Consider the following 21,615-nt stretch of genomic DNA (forward strand, 5'->3'; position numbering starts at 1 on the left):
GTGTAAATATTATGCACGGTTTCGAGAACATTGTACTTTCGATCCAACTTTCGCCGGGCTTGTATTAAAGTCACTGTGTTGGCTGGTCCCGTCGTAATTTTAGACAGTGCCACAGTGACAGTCTTTATAACGCACGTGAAGTATGAACCACTTCCGGTGGATCTACGTCATCCCTGCATGTCCCCTTGCACTCCAGTGGCTCCGATTCTAAATCTAGATTCAAATTTCGTGGCCTTTAGCCTTCGTCTTTCGTTACCAGTTACTCGCCCGCGACAAAAGGTCCATCAAGAGCTAATGCTCTCTGTCTCGATTTTCCTCCGAGCCTCGAGAGCGGAGTACACGCTTCGCTGAATTATTCTGATCGTTCTGAACGCCGTACACATGGAGTGTCGTTAATAAACTCTACGACCTCGCCAATTTAACTCTACAGAAACAATACAAATTTGGCTGCTGCCTGGGAAAATAAAGTACTGCTAATTCATGAAGTGCACGGGGTTCATTCGCGTGCAGTATCTTTTGGGTAAAATCTCTTTACGTTTATTTTATAGAACCTGAGGAGAATATGGAGGAGACGGAGACTAACAGATCCTTGGGAGGAGATAGATAGGATCTGGAAAGAATCGAGGGTGCCAGGATTGGAATCTTAAGATTTTAGAAATCAGATAGATATGCAGGAGAGGTTGGACGTAGAGGTGATCTATAAAGTGTCATTGTTTTTCAATTCCTTGTTTGGGGATGTTCACGTTTGGGATCTGGATTTCGGAAAGATTTGAGAATGAAGACAGCGGAGTTAAGGAGGATGTAGGACTTGGACTCTGAGGAGAACCTAGGTGGAACTTAGGGGACTTGGAGTCTAGAAAATGATCCTAGGTGGAGCTTAAAAGACTTGGAGTCTAGAAAATGATCCTAGGTGGAACTTAAAAGACTTGGAGTCTAGAAAATGATCCTCGGTGGAACTTAAAAGACTTGGAGTCTAGAAAATGATCCTAGGTGGAGCTTAGAGGACTTGGAGTCTAGAAAATGATCCTAGGTGGAGCTTAGAGGACTTGGAGTCTAGAAAATGATTCTAGGTGCAGCTTAGAAGACTTGGAGTCTAGAAAATGATCCTAGGTGGAGCTTAGAAGACTTGGAGTCTAGAAAATGATCCTAGGTGAAGCTTAGAGGACTTGGAGTCTAAAAAATGATCCTAGGTGGAGTTTAAAGAACTTTGAGTCTAAAAAATGATCCTAGGTGGAACTTAGAGGACTTGGAGTCTAGAAAATGATCCTAGGTGGAGCTTAGAGGACTTGAAGTCTAGAAAATGATGCTAGGTGGAACTTTTAAGACTTGGGGTCTAGAAAATGATTCTAGGTGAAGCTTAAAGGACTTGGAGTCTAGAAAATGATCCTAGGTGGAACTTAGAGGACTTGGAGTCCAGCAAATGATACTAGGTGAAACTTGATGAAACTGTGATGTCTACAAAATGATCCTAGAGTTAAACCTAAGTGAATAGTAGAGAAAAAGAGTTTCCACAATCTCCGTAACAATAGGGTGAATCGAAGTAGAGTGTACATAGAAAGAATAATTGGTTTGTGGAAGGTAGTAAGATAACCAGGGAGGAGAAGAGCGATTATGGGGGTAGGTATGTTTCGGTAATTGCGTGGCTAAGTTTAGGCGGTGCAGTTGGCGTCAATGCGCGGATGCATATTCAGAACGGGGCTCCTCATATTCTTATGCTCACTTACTAAACCGCCTGGTCCCGTGTGGATGTGAATGTGAATGGAACTTGCTGGCACCCCGCCTGTTTATATTTAGCCACTGTGGGCGGTATAGCTGTCATGGATACGTATCATCGGCATAACTGAACTTTGCAAATGAATAATGAAGTTCCATTCGGTGCACCGGGGACTCGTACCTGATCCTACATACCAAACGACCGGCACCCGAACGAAATTCTTGCGGGTCGTTTATTGTCCTCTGACGGACATTGTTCGCAATTTTCGCGTGGCCGTTCCTCGTCGACCACGACCACGATCACGACGAATCTGTTAATGAACGCACGGCCGCCATTCTTGCCGGCAGCACCGGCCAACGAGCGGAAAAACCTCCTACCTCTCGCTCTCGTTCATCCGAGCGAGATCGAAACGTGACACTCGACTCGTCGCGAATGGTAAATAAAATAATTATACGCGATGTTTTTCTCCTCTCTTTAATTATAAAGTTTCCTCTTTTCTCGTTAGAATTCATGAGCACTTGCGACGATTTATATGACGGAAATTGGTTCAAATGAGACAGTAATACATGATAATAGGTAGATTCTATTTTTAATAGATGCATTTACAAGGAATTAATGCTTAGCTTGCTCAATCTGCAAAGAAAATGTCGGGATAACAATAAAGGTTGGATCGAGGAATTATTCGATACGTTTATTATATCAAAATCTTCCTCCAGTATTATTGTTTCTTACGGAGGATCTATTCTTAGCTACGCGTGTTGCATTGATATTTTATAAGCTGATTAAATTGCGTTCCTGTATAATGCATGAGAAACGATAATAATAATAAAAGAGGAATATGTTGGAAAATATGTATAAAGAACATTTGATCGTAGATTGCGGGATACCGTTAGAAACGAATGTGCAAGATAATCCGTACGATATTATGACGGTGTTCGTTTAGCATATTGACTGGTACAGCGAAAACGACTATACGACACACTTTAATAAGAATCATTAAGGATACGATCGATTCATTAATCAATCTGATTGTTCATTGTGCTACTTTCCATTACCGGACAAGTGTTAACAGCTTATCGATCAAGAGCCTATTAATAGATTTCTTGATACGAATGGATGTTGACAGAAAACAAATTAGTAACCCTTTGATCGTTAACGATTCGTCTACCGATTCGGTCGAAAAAAACAAAATGTAACTGCGATTAAGGGGACCTTGGTAATATGGGTTACTCTTTCTGATTTATGCTTGCCATTAACGCGTTGGCTGTTGTTAGTGACACTGAATTTACATCGGTTACATTAACAGGAAATTAATCGGGTGGGCATATTAGTTAGGTTCTCGTTATATTGCCATCTTTACGTAAGGTAGATTACTACGCGTTGTATCGAATTACTGTGTGATCAATTACTACGCGATGAATTACCACGCGTTAAACTACCACGCATTGAATTACCACGCGTGGAATTACTACGCGCTGGAATACCAAGCGTCAAATTACCTCGCGTTGAAATACCAAGCGTCGATTTACCGCGCGTGGAATTACCACGCACTGAATTACCACGCGTTGAAATACCAAGCGTGGAATTACCACGCGCGGAATTAGCACGCATTGAAATACCACGCGTGGAATTACCACGCATTGAATTACCACGCGTTGAATTACTACGCGCTGGAATACCAAGCGTGGAATTACCACGCGTGGAATTAGCACGCGTTGAAATACCAAGCGTGGAATTAGCACGCGTTGAAATACCAAGCGTGGAATTACCACGCGTGGAATTAGCACGCATTGAAATACCACGCGTAGAATTACCACGCATTGAATTACTACGCGCTGGAATACCAAGCGTGGAATTACCACGCGTGGAATTAGCACGCGTTGAAATACCAAGCGTGGAATTAGCACGCATTGAAATACCACGCGTAGAATTACCACGCACTGAATTACCACGCGCTGGAATACCAAGCGTTAAATTACTTCGCGTTGAAATACCAAGCGTGGAATTACCACGCGTTGAAATACCATGCGTGGAATTACCACGCGTTGAAATACCATGCGTGGAATTACCAAGCGCTGAATTACCACGCATTGAAATACCAAGCATTGAATTACCACGCGTTGAAGTACCAAGCGTTGAATTACCACGCATGGTACCTCCGAGTATTAAGCTACGGTATATCGCCACACGGTACGATATTTTGCTCCCACTGCTTCCACGATAATTAACCTATTAACTGTAAGACCGTTTAAAGACCACATCAAATGGAATAACAAATTAATAATTTATGAAATTGCAAAGGTGTAATTTTCACATAACCAGTTGATCTTATAATTAGAAATAGAAGTTCCGGTGACAGTTACGAGTTTATAGCTTTTCCTGCCGTAGTAAAAGCGATGTATAGTCGGGTGCATATCAGTATAGATAATTAACGCTTACGCAAGGTACTAACTACTAATTAAAGTTTTACTGTCTGAGACGTCTGTTTTAAAAATGTGATAATTATAAAGAGACCCAAAGTAGATCCAAATTTTACAATAATTTCATAAGGACATATAAGAAATTAAAATCATAATTTATTTGTGCAAGACTTCCGATTCCACCTTATGCAACGCAGATATTGCGGAACTAGTTTCAATCCTGTGTTTATGAAAATTCCTTGCATTAATCTCATCGGCAATGCTCACGATATTTTTTCGCGTCCCTGATAACCACATCAGCTACCGTAACAATGGTCTGTAGTGGATTCGCCGCATTGTTCGATTTGCATTGAATGCGCGTGAAAAAAATCATAAGACGTTATTGTTTCGTTACCGTACCAATTACTAGGTTGCATAATATGAACACGTGGTAGAAGGAACTCGATCATTAAATTACAATTAGATTGAAAAAAATAAGATTATCCTTTGCATTCATTTAGGCTCTCTTAGTCTATCTTGTTAAAAAATCTCAGTCACAACAGTGATCATAAAAAAAGTTAAAAATTTCATAATGATCAACCTCTTTTTAACTTTTAAGGGTTAGGTTAGTATTCGTAGGGTACAAGTATGGTCTACTATTGGCTACTTGTGAATAGATTATCGGCACACCTCTGGCTGCGGTGTAACAATTCAACGGGCCTAATATCATTGTATTTTCCTACGACCTGGCTGAGCTCCAGATATGCTTGAAGTTTAAAGTCTATTTTAGACGATAAGGAAGACGTTTATTCATCCAGCCTGGGCACCAGCTGAAACGTCACACATGCACGATATTAGACGCGTTCGCGTCCCTCTTCCCTTGCTCTTGCCTTTCTGCGCGCGATTATTAATCCTCGACGTTCGATGCAAGATCGCTGCTCGTGATTTACGATCGCCACAGGACACGAGGTTTCGTCGAATAACTCGTTCCTATTCTCCGACAGTGTAACGTGTTCTTCCATTCAGAAACACACTACCTCTATTTCTATGTTTCAGAATTTTCCCTATTTACTAGTCGATCAAGTACCAAGCGTGGAATTACCACGCGTTGAATTACCACGCGCTGAATTACCACGCGTTGAAATACCACGCATTGAATTACTTAGCGTTGAAATACCAAGCGTGGAATTACCACGCGCCAAATTACAACGCGTGGAATTACCACGCATTGAATTACCACGCGTAGAAATACCAAGCGTGGAATTACCACGCATTGAATTACCACGCGCGGAATTACCACGCGTGGAATTACCACGCATTGAATTACCACGCGTAGAAATACCAAGCATGGAACTACTACGCGCAGAATTACCACGCGTGGAATTACCACGCATTGAATTACCACGCGTAGAAATACCAAGCGTGGAATTACCACGCGTGGAATTACCATGCGCCGAATTACCACGCGTGGAATTACCATGCGCCGAATTACCACGCGTGGAATTACCACGCATTGAATTACCATGCGTAGAAATACCAAGCGTGGAATTACCACGCGTGGAATTACCATGCGCCGAATTACCACGCGTGGAATTACCATGCGCCGAATTACCACGCGTGGAATTACCACGCATTGAATTACCATGCGTAGAAATACCATGCGTGGAATTACCACGCGTCGAATTACCACGCGCCGAATTACTACGCGTGGAATTACTACGCGCCGAATTACCACGCGTGGAATTCCCACGCGTGGAATTACTACGCGCCGAATTACCACGCGTGGAATTCCCACGCGTAGAACTACCAAACGTGGAATTACCACGCGCGGAATTACCACGCGTGGAATTACTACGCGCCGAATTACCACGCATTGAATTACCATGCGTAAAAATACCAAGCGTGGAATTACCACGCGTGGAATTACCATGCGCCGAATTACCACGCGTGGAATTACCACGCACCGAATTACCAAGCGTTGAATTACCACGCGTAGAAATACCACGCGTGGAATTACCACGCGCTGAATTACCAAGCGTGGAATCACCACGCGTGGAATTACCACGCGTTGAAATACCACGCATTGAATTACCAAGCGTTGAATTACCACGCATAGAAATACCAAGCATGGATATATTCCCTTACTACAAATCGACTTTCTGCGACAACGCAGGTACAGGTGTGGCAATATAACGAGTGACCATATTATTGCAACAGCGTGTAGCAAATAATAGAAAAAAATGTATGAATCTACAAGTACAGTCTATATATCATGCTGTCTTCGTAACAACGTCGTTAACTAAAATTTCAATATGTTTTACTAGAACTTCTAATCGACATCAACAGCTTATTTGCGGCGATCATATACGTCGACCACAAGCAAAGCGTTAAACGGACATAATTTACTGTTCAGTTACAGATCGCAGCGAATTATTTGCCAGGAAATACCTAACTAGTTGTCATTTTTCTTATTATGCTAACAAGCAGGATTTTAAAACGATTTCTAAAATATTCAGTAAATATCCGGTTGAATTATCGTCTCGTTTAATAACTACGAATGCTACACTGTCAGCAAGCGTACCATAATTACGACTCTGAAACGATTAGAGACGCGTGTTAAAGGCGATACAGATTCCTTCCTGTTCGTATTATCACTCGATCGTTGATGTTCATTTTGAAATCTCACTTTCCCCGCTTCTGTTTCACTCGGCCTATAAACGGCAATTAAAAATAATATCGGTGCTCGCTCACCTTTTATTACATTTTCTGGGAAACTGTGATCTCGAACGAGTTCCGAGAATCGAACTGGTGGAAAACGATTTTTCCTCCTTTTTATATTTCATTCGTTATAAGCGCTCAAAGGCTCGCCACCTTCTTTCCATAGCTTACGATTGCTCTAGTTAATATTTTAATTAAGCGAAACTTTCGTAGAGAAGAAATTATGTATTCTTGTTGAAAGTTTACGAGCTAATGTTATTCATAGATGCTTGTTAATATTCGCTACCGATGCTATGAAGTTTCAAACTTTTTTAATGCATGTGCCATTTAAAATAAACTGATCTACTGAACACTACTAGTACGATTAAACTATTTTAATACTTGTAGCATTTGTGCGTTACCGTTAAAAAATTGTTTCAACAATAATTGCTCGAACAACTGAAAACTGTTATGAGACACGCCATTTTGGATTTAAAAGTAAATGAAGCGAGTGGAAATCTTTTTGGTGCGTCTTCCCGAAATGTATATTAGAATTTGTGATCGTTGCCCCGAGTCTTATCTCGCGGCAAATTGCGGCGCCCTGAATCTCCGGGGCATCTCTCGGATAAGCCTGCTCTAATTGCTCGTCCCGTGGCTTTTGCAGTCGTATCCTGTGCACATGAGCGTCGACTCGCAGAAGCAAATCGAGATACAGCGGCTACAAACGGAACACTTGAAGCGGCAGCAAGAGCACATCATGCAGCACAACATCCAGGAGCTACAAGCTCAGATGACAAAGAGCCAGTTGAGCATGTCGGGACCGCAATCCTTGATGTTCCTACCGTTTCTCGAACAGCTCAGAGGGTTACCCGTGCAATCGCCGATGCCACCACCGCCGGCCACGTCGACGACCACCACCAACAAACATATCAATTCGATCGCCAACGTACGTAAACCCAACGCAATTTGCCCGTCCCCGAGGTTCAACTTTGATTACCGTTTGCCCGATTCGCGTATCTATGTACTAACCAGACCGTGAAACTTTAAAGCGGACGCTCTCGATCGAATTAAAAATGCAGAGAGCGGCGATAGAACCGCCGATCATCGAAAGAACTTGAAATTATTTCGACGATTTGTTCCCAAAGTTCGGACTTTTATTACTAGTCGAGGAATATCAAAATATATTATGGGAATGTAGGGATGGAAGAAATACTGTCAAGAGATATCTGAAATCGAGAATTTCAGTATTTAAGGATTTAAGAATTTAAAAATTTGCTGTAAGCAATTTCTTTCAATATACGTAGGGACATGTAGGAATGGACAAGTGTAGAAATACTGTCAAAAGATGTCTGAAGCTGAATATTTGAGTAATTGAGGATTTAAGAATTTAAAAGTTTGCTGTAAACAATTTCTTTCGATATAACTTCTACTTAAATAATAAATTTGTACGTAAATAATTTTGAAAGTACGCAATTCGATTTTATCTGAATTATGGAAGCACAATAATACAGAAAATATAACCTTTTTAATGGTATTTTTTTTCCGATTCAAAATGAAATTTGAATAAAGTTGCTCGCATCGCACAATCTTTCATCTTTTTTCGCCTCGTGGCTCCCAAAACAATTCTTGAGGATATAAAAGAGAGAATTCAGCGAGTTTGCAACCGAAACACCGGAAGTCATAATCGTGGTTCGCGGAAGCATGGAACGACAGACAGGAGACTTCGTTTGAACATTCGTTGGCATAAAAACAACTCTAGATCTGCCATCACCGGCATGAATTATTTGTCGTATTAAAGAGCAACTGTTGAGATCGAGAATACCTCAGCAAGGCATCCATTCGTGCCATTAATCCGTCGTTAATAATTCTTGCGATATCCTCGTCGAAACAGTGATCCATAATGCTCGCTATAATTTATCCCAAATAGCTGTCCTCGGGAAAAAATCGCCGTTAAAAGGATCCTGGTGCGATATTAGAAATATTTTATAACTCGAACTCGTTCCATAATAATCTGCTATTGCAACTGTTTCATTAAACGCGTATTTTTGCACGTAAACATATCCGTAATCTAGTAAATTTTATATTTTGCAATGTGATTTCTGAAAAATCGACCGGGCATATCTATTACACAGAAGCAGTAGAATTTCTGTTCACGCCTTCCTCGATTGAAAGATCAAAAAAATGTTCAATTGCAGTTTACGGATGTAAAATTACGCTTACAAAAATATCCCACAGTTCGATTACAGATCATAATAAACTGTCATGAAATGTCCCTCTATAATTTTTCACAAATGGTTAGAACATATCTATAAATTGACCCAGTTAGTATGATCAATTTACTAGAGCTAGTAATCTAGCGCGCAATTAGATAAATTATTAGTTTGAAATGACTATTACAGATGATCAGCAGTCACCGGGAAGGTCCTAGCTGGGCGACGGCGCATTTAGCGCAAATGACCACACAAATGGAGAAAGAAGCATCACCGACGCCTATTTCGTCCGCCGTGGCACCGACGGCGCCTCCCCTTCAGGACCTCGACGCGCCATTGAACCTCACCAAACCGAAATCCTCGTCCTCGGGTGCAACGGCGTCCTCTTCGTCGCCCGGAAGCGATTCGCACTCGACCGGGGCCGGAAGCAGTGGTCAACAGGAGCAGCCTTTGGCCGCGACTGCGCCCAAACTTTTTCAGCCGGGTTTACCGATGCCACGGAATTATTTGCCCAGCCTTCCTCCTTACGCGGGATTACCGCCACACCTCAGCTCCCTTTCCTCTCCGAGTAAGTACTCTATAATGTGCAATACTCTTTACATAAACCGCACGAGTATACCATAGCTCTACTCTACTAACGAGAACGAATACATCCCATGAGACATCTAGTGGTCCCAACTCTCTGTCCTCTCGAGCAACCGATAAATCTAACCCTCGAGTTTCGAGTTAAATATGACTATAAAATTCCAAATTAACGAGCAAGTACTAGAGCAAAAACAAGTATGTAATGTTTCGAAATTGCAAAGACTAAAGCAGTTTATTAATTGATTTTCTATTTAAATACGTTCGAGCTGCAGTAGGGAACTGGCGTTGCAATAATTTATCAAAAACAAAGATATACTAATGATACCTGTCACGAGAGTGACAGCAACATTTAAAGGCTCTGGAACAACAAAATGCAAGATACGTAGAGGTATTATGTAAAATCTAGTTACAGCCAGGCTTTTCTGTCCGTTTGATTGAAACGCGAACCCGCTGGAAATTCCGATCGAAACGAAAGTAAAATATCGATGTTCGATTCCGTGTCGAATCGTTTCGCGAGTCGAAAAAAGAAACGATCGACTACCCTTTTTCGGTGGAAAGGCAAGGCCGAGGCTCGTCGAAAAAATCCGATCAATGCTCCATAGAAATACGCGGCTCCGGATCTGAAACGTACGGTTAATTATGTTCGGGTATGCGCGCAATCGTTTAACCGATTGTGTTCGGATCGGCTTTTTCCTCGGTTCGTTAAGAAAACCTGTTCCCCTTCGCGTCCGGTTTTTGCTTTCGGTTAAAGCACAATCAACGACGCGTAACGCGATACCAAGATAACATCGTCGAAAAAGGGAACAAGCACGCAGATTCCTCGAGCTGTCATTGTAATATCAGAACAAGCGGTCGGGTGATCATCGTTGTTAGCTCTTACAGTGGCGTAAAACGTCCGACCTTGTTTTGCGAGACTCCCGAGTTCGCCAGCGAACGTTTTTTCAACGTTGTTTATCGCTATAAATGGTCCAAAGAATGAGAGAACCATTGGTGCAAGTCAACCCTTTCGGACTCAACGGAATCTATCGGTGACTTTCTTGCTTGGTAAAGTAGTATACCGAGCAATTCAGATCTTACAACGTAATTTGGAATTCGTGTCCTCTTCGCGTTTACTCTTGTAATTACATCTTTAATTAAATAATGTTTTTTCTATCGCTTAAGGAAAGTAGCTTAACTTTACTTTTAATAAATGACTCTCCGCGTACCTTGCTAATTGGTAGTAAATTACTGTAAGAAGCTATGGAAGAGCGAAAGAATAATCCCTAAATAGTGTCATAGTTTTAGATAATTTTATTTTAAAGATGAAGAGATTAAGTGGTGAACAATTGCAGTGGGCAAAGTGATGGGAAAGGAAGAAGGTGGTGGACCAGGAGGCGCGGTGGCAGCCGCCGCTGTAGCAGCCGTGGAGAAACATTTCGCGATGCACGGGATTTACGCGATACCACCGAGTGCAGGTGCGATGCCTCCTTCGCCTCAAACTCAACGACCGATGAAACATTCTGGTTCTCGAGACGAGGCTGCGCAGGAGGAACAAGACTATCTCTCCACATCTCACAGTAAATATTTTTCTTTACCCTTTATTGCATTCTCCGATTCTACTAATTAGCAAATTCCTCCTCCGAATTTTCAACTTTCGACGTTCCCAACTCCCCAAATTTTTTAATCTTTTAGTCCCCAAATCCCCGTACTTCCAAACTCCCAAATCCATAAATTTCCACATTCCTAAATACCCAGTTCCTCGAATTCTCGCATTCGTAAATTCCCAAATCTATAAACTGACGGATCCCTAAGTTCTCAAAACTTAAAATTTATCAAAAGTAGTTACTTGGTACAATAAGTTCTAGACATTATAAGAAACGATGGTATTCTGAAATTACAGTGTGGCGGGAGCCGGGTTACAAGGTACCGGAAGACATAACGGAAAAAGGTAAGCAGTCATCGGACGTCCAGCCGCGGCTGACGTTACGCTTTTGTTTCGAGAGCGGCAGGTGATGCTCACGAAATCAGATTCGCTTCTCACGAAGCAGGTTGACATCTAACACGTCTTCTCTCTGTTCAGCTAAAATGGTGAGACAGCAGAAGAGGGAGGGTGAGAACAAGCCACATATCAAACGGCCTATGAACGCGTTCATGGTGTGGGCCAAAGACGAGCGTAGGAAAATTTTAAAAGCCTGCCCGGACATGCACAATTCGAACATATCTAAAATACTCGGTAAGATATCTTCCGTTAAACCGCATTTATCTTATGGAATAAATCATCGATTCCTTTCGCATCAAATGTCCTAGTTCTGAATTATTGTATCTAACGATCTATCGATCGTATCTAAATCAAAGAATTGTGTTTCGTGCAATTGGTGACGAAGTCTGTATCGATTGTCGTTGCTCGTAGGCGCCCGATGGAAAGCGATGTCGAATTCGGAAAAGCAACCCTACTACGAGGAACAATCCCGACTGTCGAAGCTGCACATGGAGAAGCACCCGGACTACAGGTACAGGCCGCGGCCGAAACGGACCTGCATCGTGGACGGCAAGAAGATGCGAATTTCCGAGTACAAGTCGCTGATGCGGCAACGACGACAGGAGATGAGGCAGCTCTGGTGTCGCGACAGCGGCCAGGAGATGAGTTTCCTATCGCCGGTAGGTTCGGATCTGAGCTCGCAACACCATCCGGGATCGGGTGCGGGTCCTTCGGCGAGGCCGTCCGTGTCGCCACCCGCCACGATGTTGAACGGGGGTGCGGCTGGTCCCAGTTCCGACCACCCGTCCTTCTACTACCCGCAGGATAGTCTCTCGCCGTCGGACATGATGGACTTTTCGCCGGACAATTCCGGGTCCATCGGCGGCTACGACGCCAGTCCGCGGCACCACGACGAGGATTGAACCGCGGCTCCGGGTCAGCCTCCATGGCCGCCCGGAGCTTCATCGTCAACGGTAGTGACAAAGTTGAAACACCGCCACGGGGTTGCGTTCTGGTAACTGAAGGCGCCGGTGTCCTCTTCGTGGTCGACTGAACCGGCGCCAGGCGTCGACGAAGAACGTTCTCGACGAGTGACCAAGCGTCCCGAAGCCTCGCTCGAGAGGTTGTGATATAACGATTTATTTCTGTGCCATCGTACGACGCCGTCGCGTCGCTTAAGCGTCTGCCACTGGTGGACGATGGCATCCTCGTGCCCTACTCGGGTTTTGGGACAGTGCGAAGGAGGTACAGGCGTTCGTCCGGTTATCCGTTAACGACGGACGTTTCACGGGACACCGGTGAACACGAGAGGTAATCGCCTCTTCGCTCGTTACTGTCAGGCTGAGCTAACGGACACTCTGGGGAGCAATACGTCGAGCGAAACGCGACGGCGGCAAGGTGTATTCTGTTCTGTGTAATCAAAACTGCGAACTGATAACGTCTGATCGTCGTTAGCTAACGTTTCTAGGTAACAAGATGCGCGCGAGTAAGTCGATTGTAACGTCGTTGGTGCAACCATCTCGCGCCTGTTTAACGTACGACGAGATGCGTATATAGAATTATAAATAAATAAATAAATAAATTTAAAAATATATATATATATATACACATTATATATATATACATACCTGATTTCTCGTAAGACTGCCATGTGTCACGTGTGTGAGCCAGAAGGATCGATCCGATGCAATCTCTCGATCGAACTCATTTATCGCGTTTCGAACACCGTGAGACGATCGTGACACGTATACGTGCGTGCGTGAAGGTACGTTGAGCGGCCAAAAAAGTCTTGTTCCTATTCCTTCTAGTGTGTGTGTGTGTGTCTAGCGATACGCCATTCCGGTCGGCCGTGTCTTCTATGTGAAACGAAGTGGGAGGGCAAAAACCTGTGGTTCGTCGCATCTGATAGGTATACGGAAAGCACGCGATTAGGTCGTATTAATATTCCACGTTTACATATTCGCGCGTATCGATACAATCGAAATCAATCGCTCTGTGCGGTTACCGTTCGTTAAATCACCGCGATTCGGGCTTTAGATCTGTTTTTTTTTCTCTCGAAAACGTGCATTTACCGAACGGTCGCCGTACAATGAAAAGCATTTTCGGCTTTCTAGAGAGAAAACGGCGATGTAAGAAAGGTTCCATTATTTGCTGAAATATTCGAGAGTTATCCCGAAAAATTTCGCGCGTTGTACTGCCACGCATTAGTGTTATGCGTTATGTTACCACGTGTTGTATTCCCGTGCGCTGTGTTTTTATGTATTGTATTGTTATGCGTTGCATTCTCACGGGTTGTATCACCACTCGTCGTATTATTACGTGCTACATTACTTGTTACATCGCCCCGTGCTACGCCTAGCGTTATATCTGGGGAGACCAAACAGTTTCACTAACATTTCAGATGAAACCAAAAATAATTTTGCATTTACTTCAAATAAATCTTTGCAGTAAAAGTCACTGCTTTCAGTATATTTTCAATGTACATCTTATACCCCTATTGTATACACTGTGAGCAATCGTCCCGCTAAAGTAAATTAATTAAATGGTCACTCCATTTATATCGCTCCGTCGTAAAATATCTATAACTCTCGAATATTACAGCCGATAGTGAGACATTCTCTATGTCGCCTTTTTTCCTAGGGAAGTCTACTGTGCTCACTAATGTACGTATTCTGTTCGTTCCTTGCTGGTCGACAGAATAATTCGTGTGTGGATAATACGCGTGAGCGGGAGGCGTTCCTAACGTGCACTAAGCGAGCGCGCGTTTATCAAAAGGTTGCTCGCACGAAAGAAAAAAACGCGGGAGAAAGTCTGTCACGCGATTCACCAGCTCGTCAACGGTGGTCATTTTTCGTTTCATCCGAACACTTAGTACTTATAGTATTTTTTTGCCGTCATTAATTTATGGACCGTGACGTTAACGACGATTAGTCGGGATAGAGTTGAACGAGCGGGACATCGTGTACATTGGTGAAAACTGTGGGTTTCCTTAGAAAAAATGACAAATAATTTTTTTATCATTCAATTTTTAGTATCACAAATTTCCAGACCTTTAAATGTTCAAAATTGTATTGCTTGTCGAATACGAACATATCTCATACAAGGTATGAAACGTCTCGTTAAATATAATGAGTGGTAACTCGAGTATTATAGCGAGTGGATCCTCCTCTCTCTATAATACCATTTTCCTTATGGAAGTCTATCGTACTCGCTGGTGTACACTGGCAAACGATGATCGAATAAAATATTGTTAAACTATCGTTTCTTTAAATTATTTAGCTGAGAGGCAAAAGTGAAGGCATCGCGAATTAAAAAAGCATTTGTTAGAAATATTTCTGTCATTGTTTGTCTATGTACTCGCGGAAGTATGCAGAGAGAGAGCGAAAGGAAATTGTTAAAGAGAATCTAAAGAGAAAAATCAATCGAGATACGTACGTACACACGTGGGAAGAAGAGAGAAAGCGAGAGGCACGCGCGACGTCGATTTTTAGTACAATGTTACTTCTGTATAAAATTGCGGAGGGGAATTAGCCGTTATTTATTGTAAACGATGTAACGAACGAATAATCAAATTTTAATACGACGTTGTGTTATTTTTTTTTTGTTCTTCAACGTTCTTAAGCTGTTACGTTTATTCTTCGAGTTGTGCGGAAAAATGGGGATCGATCAAGTCCAAACCTAATCCTCGATAACGGTACTGAGCGAAAGGGGGAGAACCGTTTCGTAACAATTTATTAATTAGGCGTTTAAAGTCTCGTTAACGCTTGTGAAACGAATCGAACCGGACAACAAAGATCGGGAGCTCGATGTGATAATATTTATGTGCCAAATAGCGTTTTCGCGGGCCGGAAGTGAGGTCGCGTTCCCTCCGGTACCGGGTCGCCAGTGTTGGCTCGATATGAAACTCGATAGTAATTTTTACGTCTACTTTTTCACTGTTTTTCTTTTCTTCTTCTTCTCCTTCTTCTTCTTGTTATGGTAGACTCTCGTTATATTGCCACGAATGTCGAGTATTTTTGGAATTCGAAACTTGCGGTGAAATCTTCATATTTTATTGCGTTAGGAGCTTTATGGGAATATTATTAGAACTACTTTTTTTCCAAAATCTATATAATTTTACTGGCAGCGATACGAGTCTCAGTAATGTAACGCGTGGCGATGCAACGCATTGTAATCCAACGCATGGTGACACGAGTTGCAATCTAACGCATGGTAATCTAACGCTTAGCCGTCTATGGCGATCTAACACGTGGCAATTTAACGCTTAACAATACAGCACACACGTGTCTAACATTTAGACACAATATCGGAACTTCCTCAACGTACGCTGAAGTGAAATTCGGCCGGCGATATAACGGGAGTCCACCGTATTTATAATCAGTGCAATTCTATACAAGGTACCTAATATAATTTTATAAAGAGAGCCAGTATCCTCGGATGTATCTATGCCCGGGTTTCATCGGGTGATCGATACCGCGGCCGGCGGCAGATAGGATAGCTTAATGTTGATAATAATTTATTTTATGTATATACACGGATTTGTACAAGTGCGTCGACGGTATTCACATCGATCGAATGGATAAAAAGTGAAATAATCGTGGCCGACGCTAAAGTGTCAATACTATTAAATGTACAGTGTAACTATATTGTGATGTATCTGCATAGCGCAACATATTATATATGTAATTTACTCGAGAACACGTAGATTTAACGATGTTAAAATGCGATGCATATTATTATTTTCACGGTCATTATTACGTCTATTATTATTATCCTTCATAATTATTATTGTCATCGATTTTATTTAGTACTATTATTACCATCATTATTATGATTATTATTAATATTATATTATTTCTTTCTCTTTTCTTACTCTTCTCGACGATTACCTTTATTAAGCTTAGCAGTAGAGGTACGTGCCAGTTCAAATGACAACGCCAGTGAACGAAAAGCTCACTCAATACTCAAATTTCAACGTCGCACAAAATTCAATCTTTTTTACTTCATTTTTCATTATTAATATATTTCAACCTTTTAGAAGATCGAAATTTACACTCTTGTTAAACCTTGCCTCCCTTCGAAGTTATTGGATTTCTGCTTCTCTTCTTTTCTCAATCTTATTTGTCTCTGTTGGCGCAACTAGGTGAGAGTTTTCTTCTCACATGGACTAACACAATATTCCAAAACAAATATCCAAATTTCCAACAGGCACTTGACCACCTGTTCCAGACAAAAAATCTAGTTACGCCAATGTGTACCGCGTAAATAAATTAATAACGAGAAATCAATACATGCAATGTATATCTATTGTGCCATATCGTTGTATTCACTCAGAACAATTCGCTTCTCTCCCATTCATTACTTCCTTTCTATCCTTCCCTAGTGCATCTCGCGTCTTTCTCGTGTAATTTTCACCGGTTTCCCGCTTTAGGAATAATTTCAGTTCTGCATTCCATGAATCGTGATCGATACAGAAGTTCGAATTCCCGTTCGTGAAAAGTTGGTTGAGTTTCTTTTTCTTCTTCGTTTGTTCTTTTTTTCTTTTGTACGGAAATGAAGATTTTCACGATAATCTCGACGCACTCGCTTGTAAATTAATCAAATCTTAAAAGAAAGGATGCATCCAGTGCGAAAGCAAGAAGCTGTAAGAATAGTAAATTGTAAAACGAACACATTACTAATACTTATAGTGTATCTAACTGTAACGAAACAGAAAAAAAAGAAAAAGTTAAGTGAACACTAACATCCGATTTCAATATTCCACAAATTCACTTCATTTACATGTACGTTGTTGTTAATGGTATGAACATAAAAAAAATATATATATATACATAATGAAAATAACGCTTTACCGAAATTCAACCTTAGTTTTAGATACACAACGTTATTTCTAGACAAAACTTGTACGTACGAACAGTGTACATAGTTATGCAGTACCGTGTAAATGAAAAAGAGAGTGCGTGTGTGTATGTATAAAATCAGTCAAATGCATGTTTGAATGCGGTCACACGATCATCTTATCACTACTCGAAACAGATCGTAGTACGGGCTATTAATTGGTGTCAATAGCGTACAATCAAAATGTATACTATCATTAAGATCGGTGAATCTTCACTGTTGACGTTATCTGCTTTCGACTTCCACGATCGATATGTATTATGAGAGAAGAAATTCCGCTTCGTTGGTGGTAGTGTTAAGATGAACGTGTCAAGTATACATAATAGGAAAACCAGGGGAAAATCATACTTGGATGTAAAACGTGCTAATAGTAGCGGGACACACCAAACAATGATGGTCTCCGGTCTCTACCGTAATTGAATTACGTTTTAGCTAATTATACGATAGCATTTTGCAGCGTTCGACTTATTTACTGATCCATAAGGCACCTTGAGCTGGCTGTGATTCATAACTCTTAATAATTTGTTTCTAATCAACTAACACGTACACGCGCTCGCGCGCGTCAACTACACACGTACACACATATTCATATCGCATAGATCAAAAAGGTATAATTATATGAAAAGTGTTTGTAAACGATGGAACGTTTAAAGGTGTGTACTCCAAGATCATTTTCCCTGATAGATAGTGACATCAAATGCACTGTATCACATAGAGAACAGCACTATTATAAATATAGATATATAATTATATTTATTACAATAATTTGAAAGTTAGGTATCCTTTGTTGTTTGTATTTTACAAGCGTAACCATTATTATACATAAATAAATAACTATATAAATGAACGAAACATTATGTATTTGTTTTTTCGTTAGGGCGCGCGTTTAATTTGTGATACCGTAAATACATTGTTAACAGAAATAGAGTATCGTCTATCTGCAATTCAATGATGCCTAATTTCTTAATTGTATTTTGAACTTTTTCTAATTGTTGTTTCTCTGACGGTGTCATCAGCTCTGCAATCTGCATACAAATTGGATGTAATTATTTTGTTATTGTACATTTGCAAACAATATAATAATAAGTATACGCACCTCGGCTAATTGTTCCTCAGTAGCACCGTGTTCTTTCAAATTACTCGTAAGAGTCTGCATTCGTAACTGTTTATCGATCATTCGCTTATTGCTGCTTATTTCGTATTCCCGTCTTTGCATAGTATTGTACAATGCATGGTAGCAATGTTCTACTTCCATACGAACAACCATGTTTAAGTCTATGTGAAACAGGAAAAAAGTTTTTATCGGCGCAGTCGACACCCCAGGTTTCTTTAGCTCTTGCATTTGTAAATAATTCTCTTGCAGCAAAGTGTATGTCAAGTGTTTGGCTTCTTTTGCTGGAATCATGGCTAATTGTTGAATTCGTTCTTGTTCAATATACTTCCTATCGCGTACTAACCTGTAAAGAGAAATGCGACTGCAAATATCTATGGCTGAAACCCTTTTACTTGTTAATCATCAATTACAAATGTTTATAACTTACCTGAAAATTCTTGCTGCTTTAGAACCAAATCTTTCCATCACAATATTTTCTAAAGTTGTCCATGCTAGCTGACTGAAAGCTTCTTTCATATTAATGCTATATTGCCCACCTCCTGAGTCTCCAACTCTCTTTACAAACTGACTACTATCCTCCTCTAAAATAGTATACTAGTCAAATATCATGCAATATTGCTTGTTATACTTGAACACTTTACAAAACCTTTTATAAACACCTATTATCCATACCAATGAGACGTAAATATTGGTCAAGATACTGTGTAAGCGAAGGATAATTGATTTTTTTGACAGCATCCTTTATCTCTGTGAGAGGAATCGGATTCGACGTATCCGCCCATGATGCTGTTCGCAAGTACATGAGGAATAATAACTGTCTCATCAATTCACCCGCATTTTCATCCAATCTTTTGTGCATAGCTGATACAATAATTTGATCCCTATAGATTACATTTAAAACTGTTTTTACATGTCTTACATTTATTATACCTTTTATAAATCTTACCTAAGATCTTGAGTAAACCGGTCAAAATTAACTTCCCAATAAATTTTATCATCCCCACAATCAGCATTTGCCCCTCCTATCTTTTTAGTGATTGCAGTTAAATTTAAATCAGGTATCATAAAATCTGGCTTAATAGGAGCTGCCTCTTCAACTGATTCTGTATATAAACTACGTATCAAAAACTGGTCTTTTATTAATAAGTCAAATTTGTCTTTTAAAACAGGTACAGAGGCTTGTAATTCGGCTAAAATTGTAATTATAGTTACTGAACAACAAAAACTTAATCTCCATGTTAATTAACAAATTATAAATATAAATTTACATACATGGTGATTGTTCAATTTTTTTATACGTCTTTATTATAAGGTCAGAAGCTGTTATGTACCCACATTTTAAAACTTCTTCTAACATCATTTCAGATTCATCTCCACAAACTGTTTTTACAAAGAACATATACCTATTGAAATGCCAAATGTTTAGGGCTAGCAGTTGCAATTATATTGTATAAATGTTATACACTTATGATATAAATTACCTTGGATAACGAAGAATCATTAAGATTTTTTCATAATTTAAAGAATATTCCACTCCTTTTTCATTTCGATGATGTGTGACGATCCCATATTTTATTAAAACACACAGTGCTTCTTTTATCTGAACATTAAATACATGATATATTGCACAAAAATATTTTCAATTAAGAATATTTTCAAAGAATTGAAAAGACTTATACCTTTGTTAGAGGTAACTTTGTTGTATAACGGATTAAACCCAATGGTTTCGTACCATATTTCAATAAATCTTCACCTACAGACTGAACAATTTGGCCAAAATGTTCATACAAAATAGAAGAACATAATTTTCTGCAAATCAGTGACATGTTGATATTTATTAGATAAAACATTCAACAAGCACACAGTCAGCTCCACATAAATAACTTCATTCATTAAACTATCGGATCTGAAACATATTTTACAAATAAAATTCTTTATTAAATCATTAGTATTTTTAAGAGTACAGTGATGAAAAATTTGAAATCATACCTAGATATATTGTATAAAAGTTACATCTATCTGTATATTAAAACTACAATTAAAAAATACACATTGCTATTTTTTTATAGATTTACATTTCATTGTTTTCTGTAATAAATTAGCTTCAAACATTTTTATACAAATTTATGAAGAGGATGTCCATGTGACCATCAGGTACTTCCAAATAACTATACAAAATATACCAATTTTGATTTCCGAAGCAGACCAATCATATTTTACCATTCGTTCCACGAGAGATCGTATTCAATTTGCGCAACGCAGCTAATTTCAATAAGTTCCTACCAATAATATAACTGACCCCACTATACTCGTTTCCCAATGCGTCTAATATATACACGGTGGACAAAAATATGGTAGTACGTGTAGTAACACGTACTCTTCTTATATTGCCGACTAAACGATTACTTTGCAACACGAAATATCCCAATGTTCAAAATGTCTCAAACTTTTAAATTGCGAAATTCAGGAAGACTGAAATATCCAGATTTCATATAACAAAATTTATAGAACTTTGTGCCCGCCAAGTGCACACGCTAGGCACCACGAAGATCGTAAATGTGCATGCGCATTACTCTAGGTTACGAAAGATGTTCGAGCCAATCAAACCAAACATGTGCAGAATGAACAAAAACTCGTCATGTGATGAGTACGATCTGTCGATTAAACGAATAATAAACGATTTATAAATAACAAGTAACATTATTAATAATTTAGACATTGATTGCAACGAACAAAATTTATTTCTCAAATTCAGAGAACATATATCCAATAAGCAGTCTTGCTCATATAGTTCCTGATACTTTTTTTTTAAATTGTACCGTGCGATAATGATATTCTGTATAAGACCTTCACGATCCCATGAAGATGATCCTTAAATATCGTTCGCTCCCGCTACTTGAAAATATGTGTTTTATGTAACTCCAGAAAAAGTAAAATCATCGAACGTATTAAGAATAACGTAATATAAACGAAGACGTGCGAGAGAAACGCATCGTTGGTGTCTAACTTGTTCGCAAAAGCCGTGAGATACATTGAAGTAT

General features: G+C 40.1%; 2 protein-coding genes across 6 annotated transcripts in view; one reads left to right on the forward strand and one right to left on the reverse strand.

The window, feature by feature from the left end:
* The window catches only part of Sox102F (transcription factor Sox102F), a 256,815-nt gene extending 241,670 nt beyond the window's left edge, over positions 1–15,145 (forward strand). For 3 of the 4 annotated variants that reach the window (XM_076531618.1, XM_076531620.1, XM_076531619.1), the window contains 6 exons: positions 7,475–7,756; positions 9,210–9,588; positions 10,937–11,161; positions 11,485–11,532; positions 11,665–11,817; positions 11,995–15,145. In XM_076531618.1, the coding sequence (XP_076387733.1) occupies positions 7,475–7,756; positions 9,210–9,588; positions 10,937–11,161; positions 11,485–11,532; positions 11,665–11,817; positions 11,995–12,485 (1,578 nt within the window). In that variant the 3' untranslated portion in view covers positions 12,486–15,145. The remainder of the gene's footprint in view (positions 1–7,474; positions 7,757–9,209; positions 9,589–10,936; positions 11,162–11,484; positions 11,533–11,664; positions 11,818–11,994) is intronic. The other variant, XM_076531621.1, reaches the window with a different exon arrangement.
* A 3,042-nt stretch (positions 15,146–18,187) lies between these two features.
* Polr3C (RNA polymerase III subunit C) lies at positions 18,188–21,559 on the reverse strand. 2 transcript variants are annotated; one of them, XM_076531628.1, is made up of 9 exons: positions 21,422–21,559; positions 20,254–20,480; positions 20,056–20,174; positions 19,847–19,977; positions 19,521–19,764; positions 19,247–19,455; positions 19,002–19,155; positions 18,557–18,917; positions 18,188–18,485 (listed from the first exon to the last, which is right to left on the reverse strand). In XM_076531628.1, the coding sequence occupies exons 2-9, from the start codon at positions 20,422–20,424 to the stop codon at positions 18,315–18,317; spliced, it is 1,560 nt and encodes a 519-aa protein (XP_076387743.1). In that variant the 5' UTR covers positions 20,425–20,480; positions 21,422–21,559; the 3' UTR covers positions 18,188–18,314. The 2 variants fall into 2 exon arrangements, with proteins under 2 accessions (XP_076387743.1, XP_003703384.3); XM_003703336.3 differs by lacking the exon at positions 21,422–21,559 and adding an exon at positions 20,564–20,744.
* Positions 21,560–21,615: the final 56 nt, after the last annotated feature.

Source organism: Megachile rotundata, chromosome 5, assembly GCF_050947335.1.
Source record: "Megachile rotundata isolate GNS110a chromosome 5, iyMegRotu1, whole genome shotgun sequence".
Lineage (NCBI taxonomy): Eukaryota > Metazoa > Arthropoda > Insecta > Hymenoptera > Megachilidae > Megachile > Megachile rotundata.

Coding starts and splice junctions, on each gene's coding strand:
- Polr3C (XM_076531628.1), bottom strand. CDS start 20,424: ATGTTTTATCTAATAAATATCAACATGTCACTGATTTGCAGAAAATTA. Junction 19,456..19,520: donor CGGTTTACTCAAGATCTTAG/GTAAGATTTATA, acceptor TGTAATCTATAG/GGATCAAATTATTGTATCAG. Junction 18,486..18,556: donor CTGAGGAACAATTAGCCGAG/GTGCGTATACTT, acceptor ATTTGTATGCAG/ATTGCAGAGCTGATGACACC.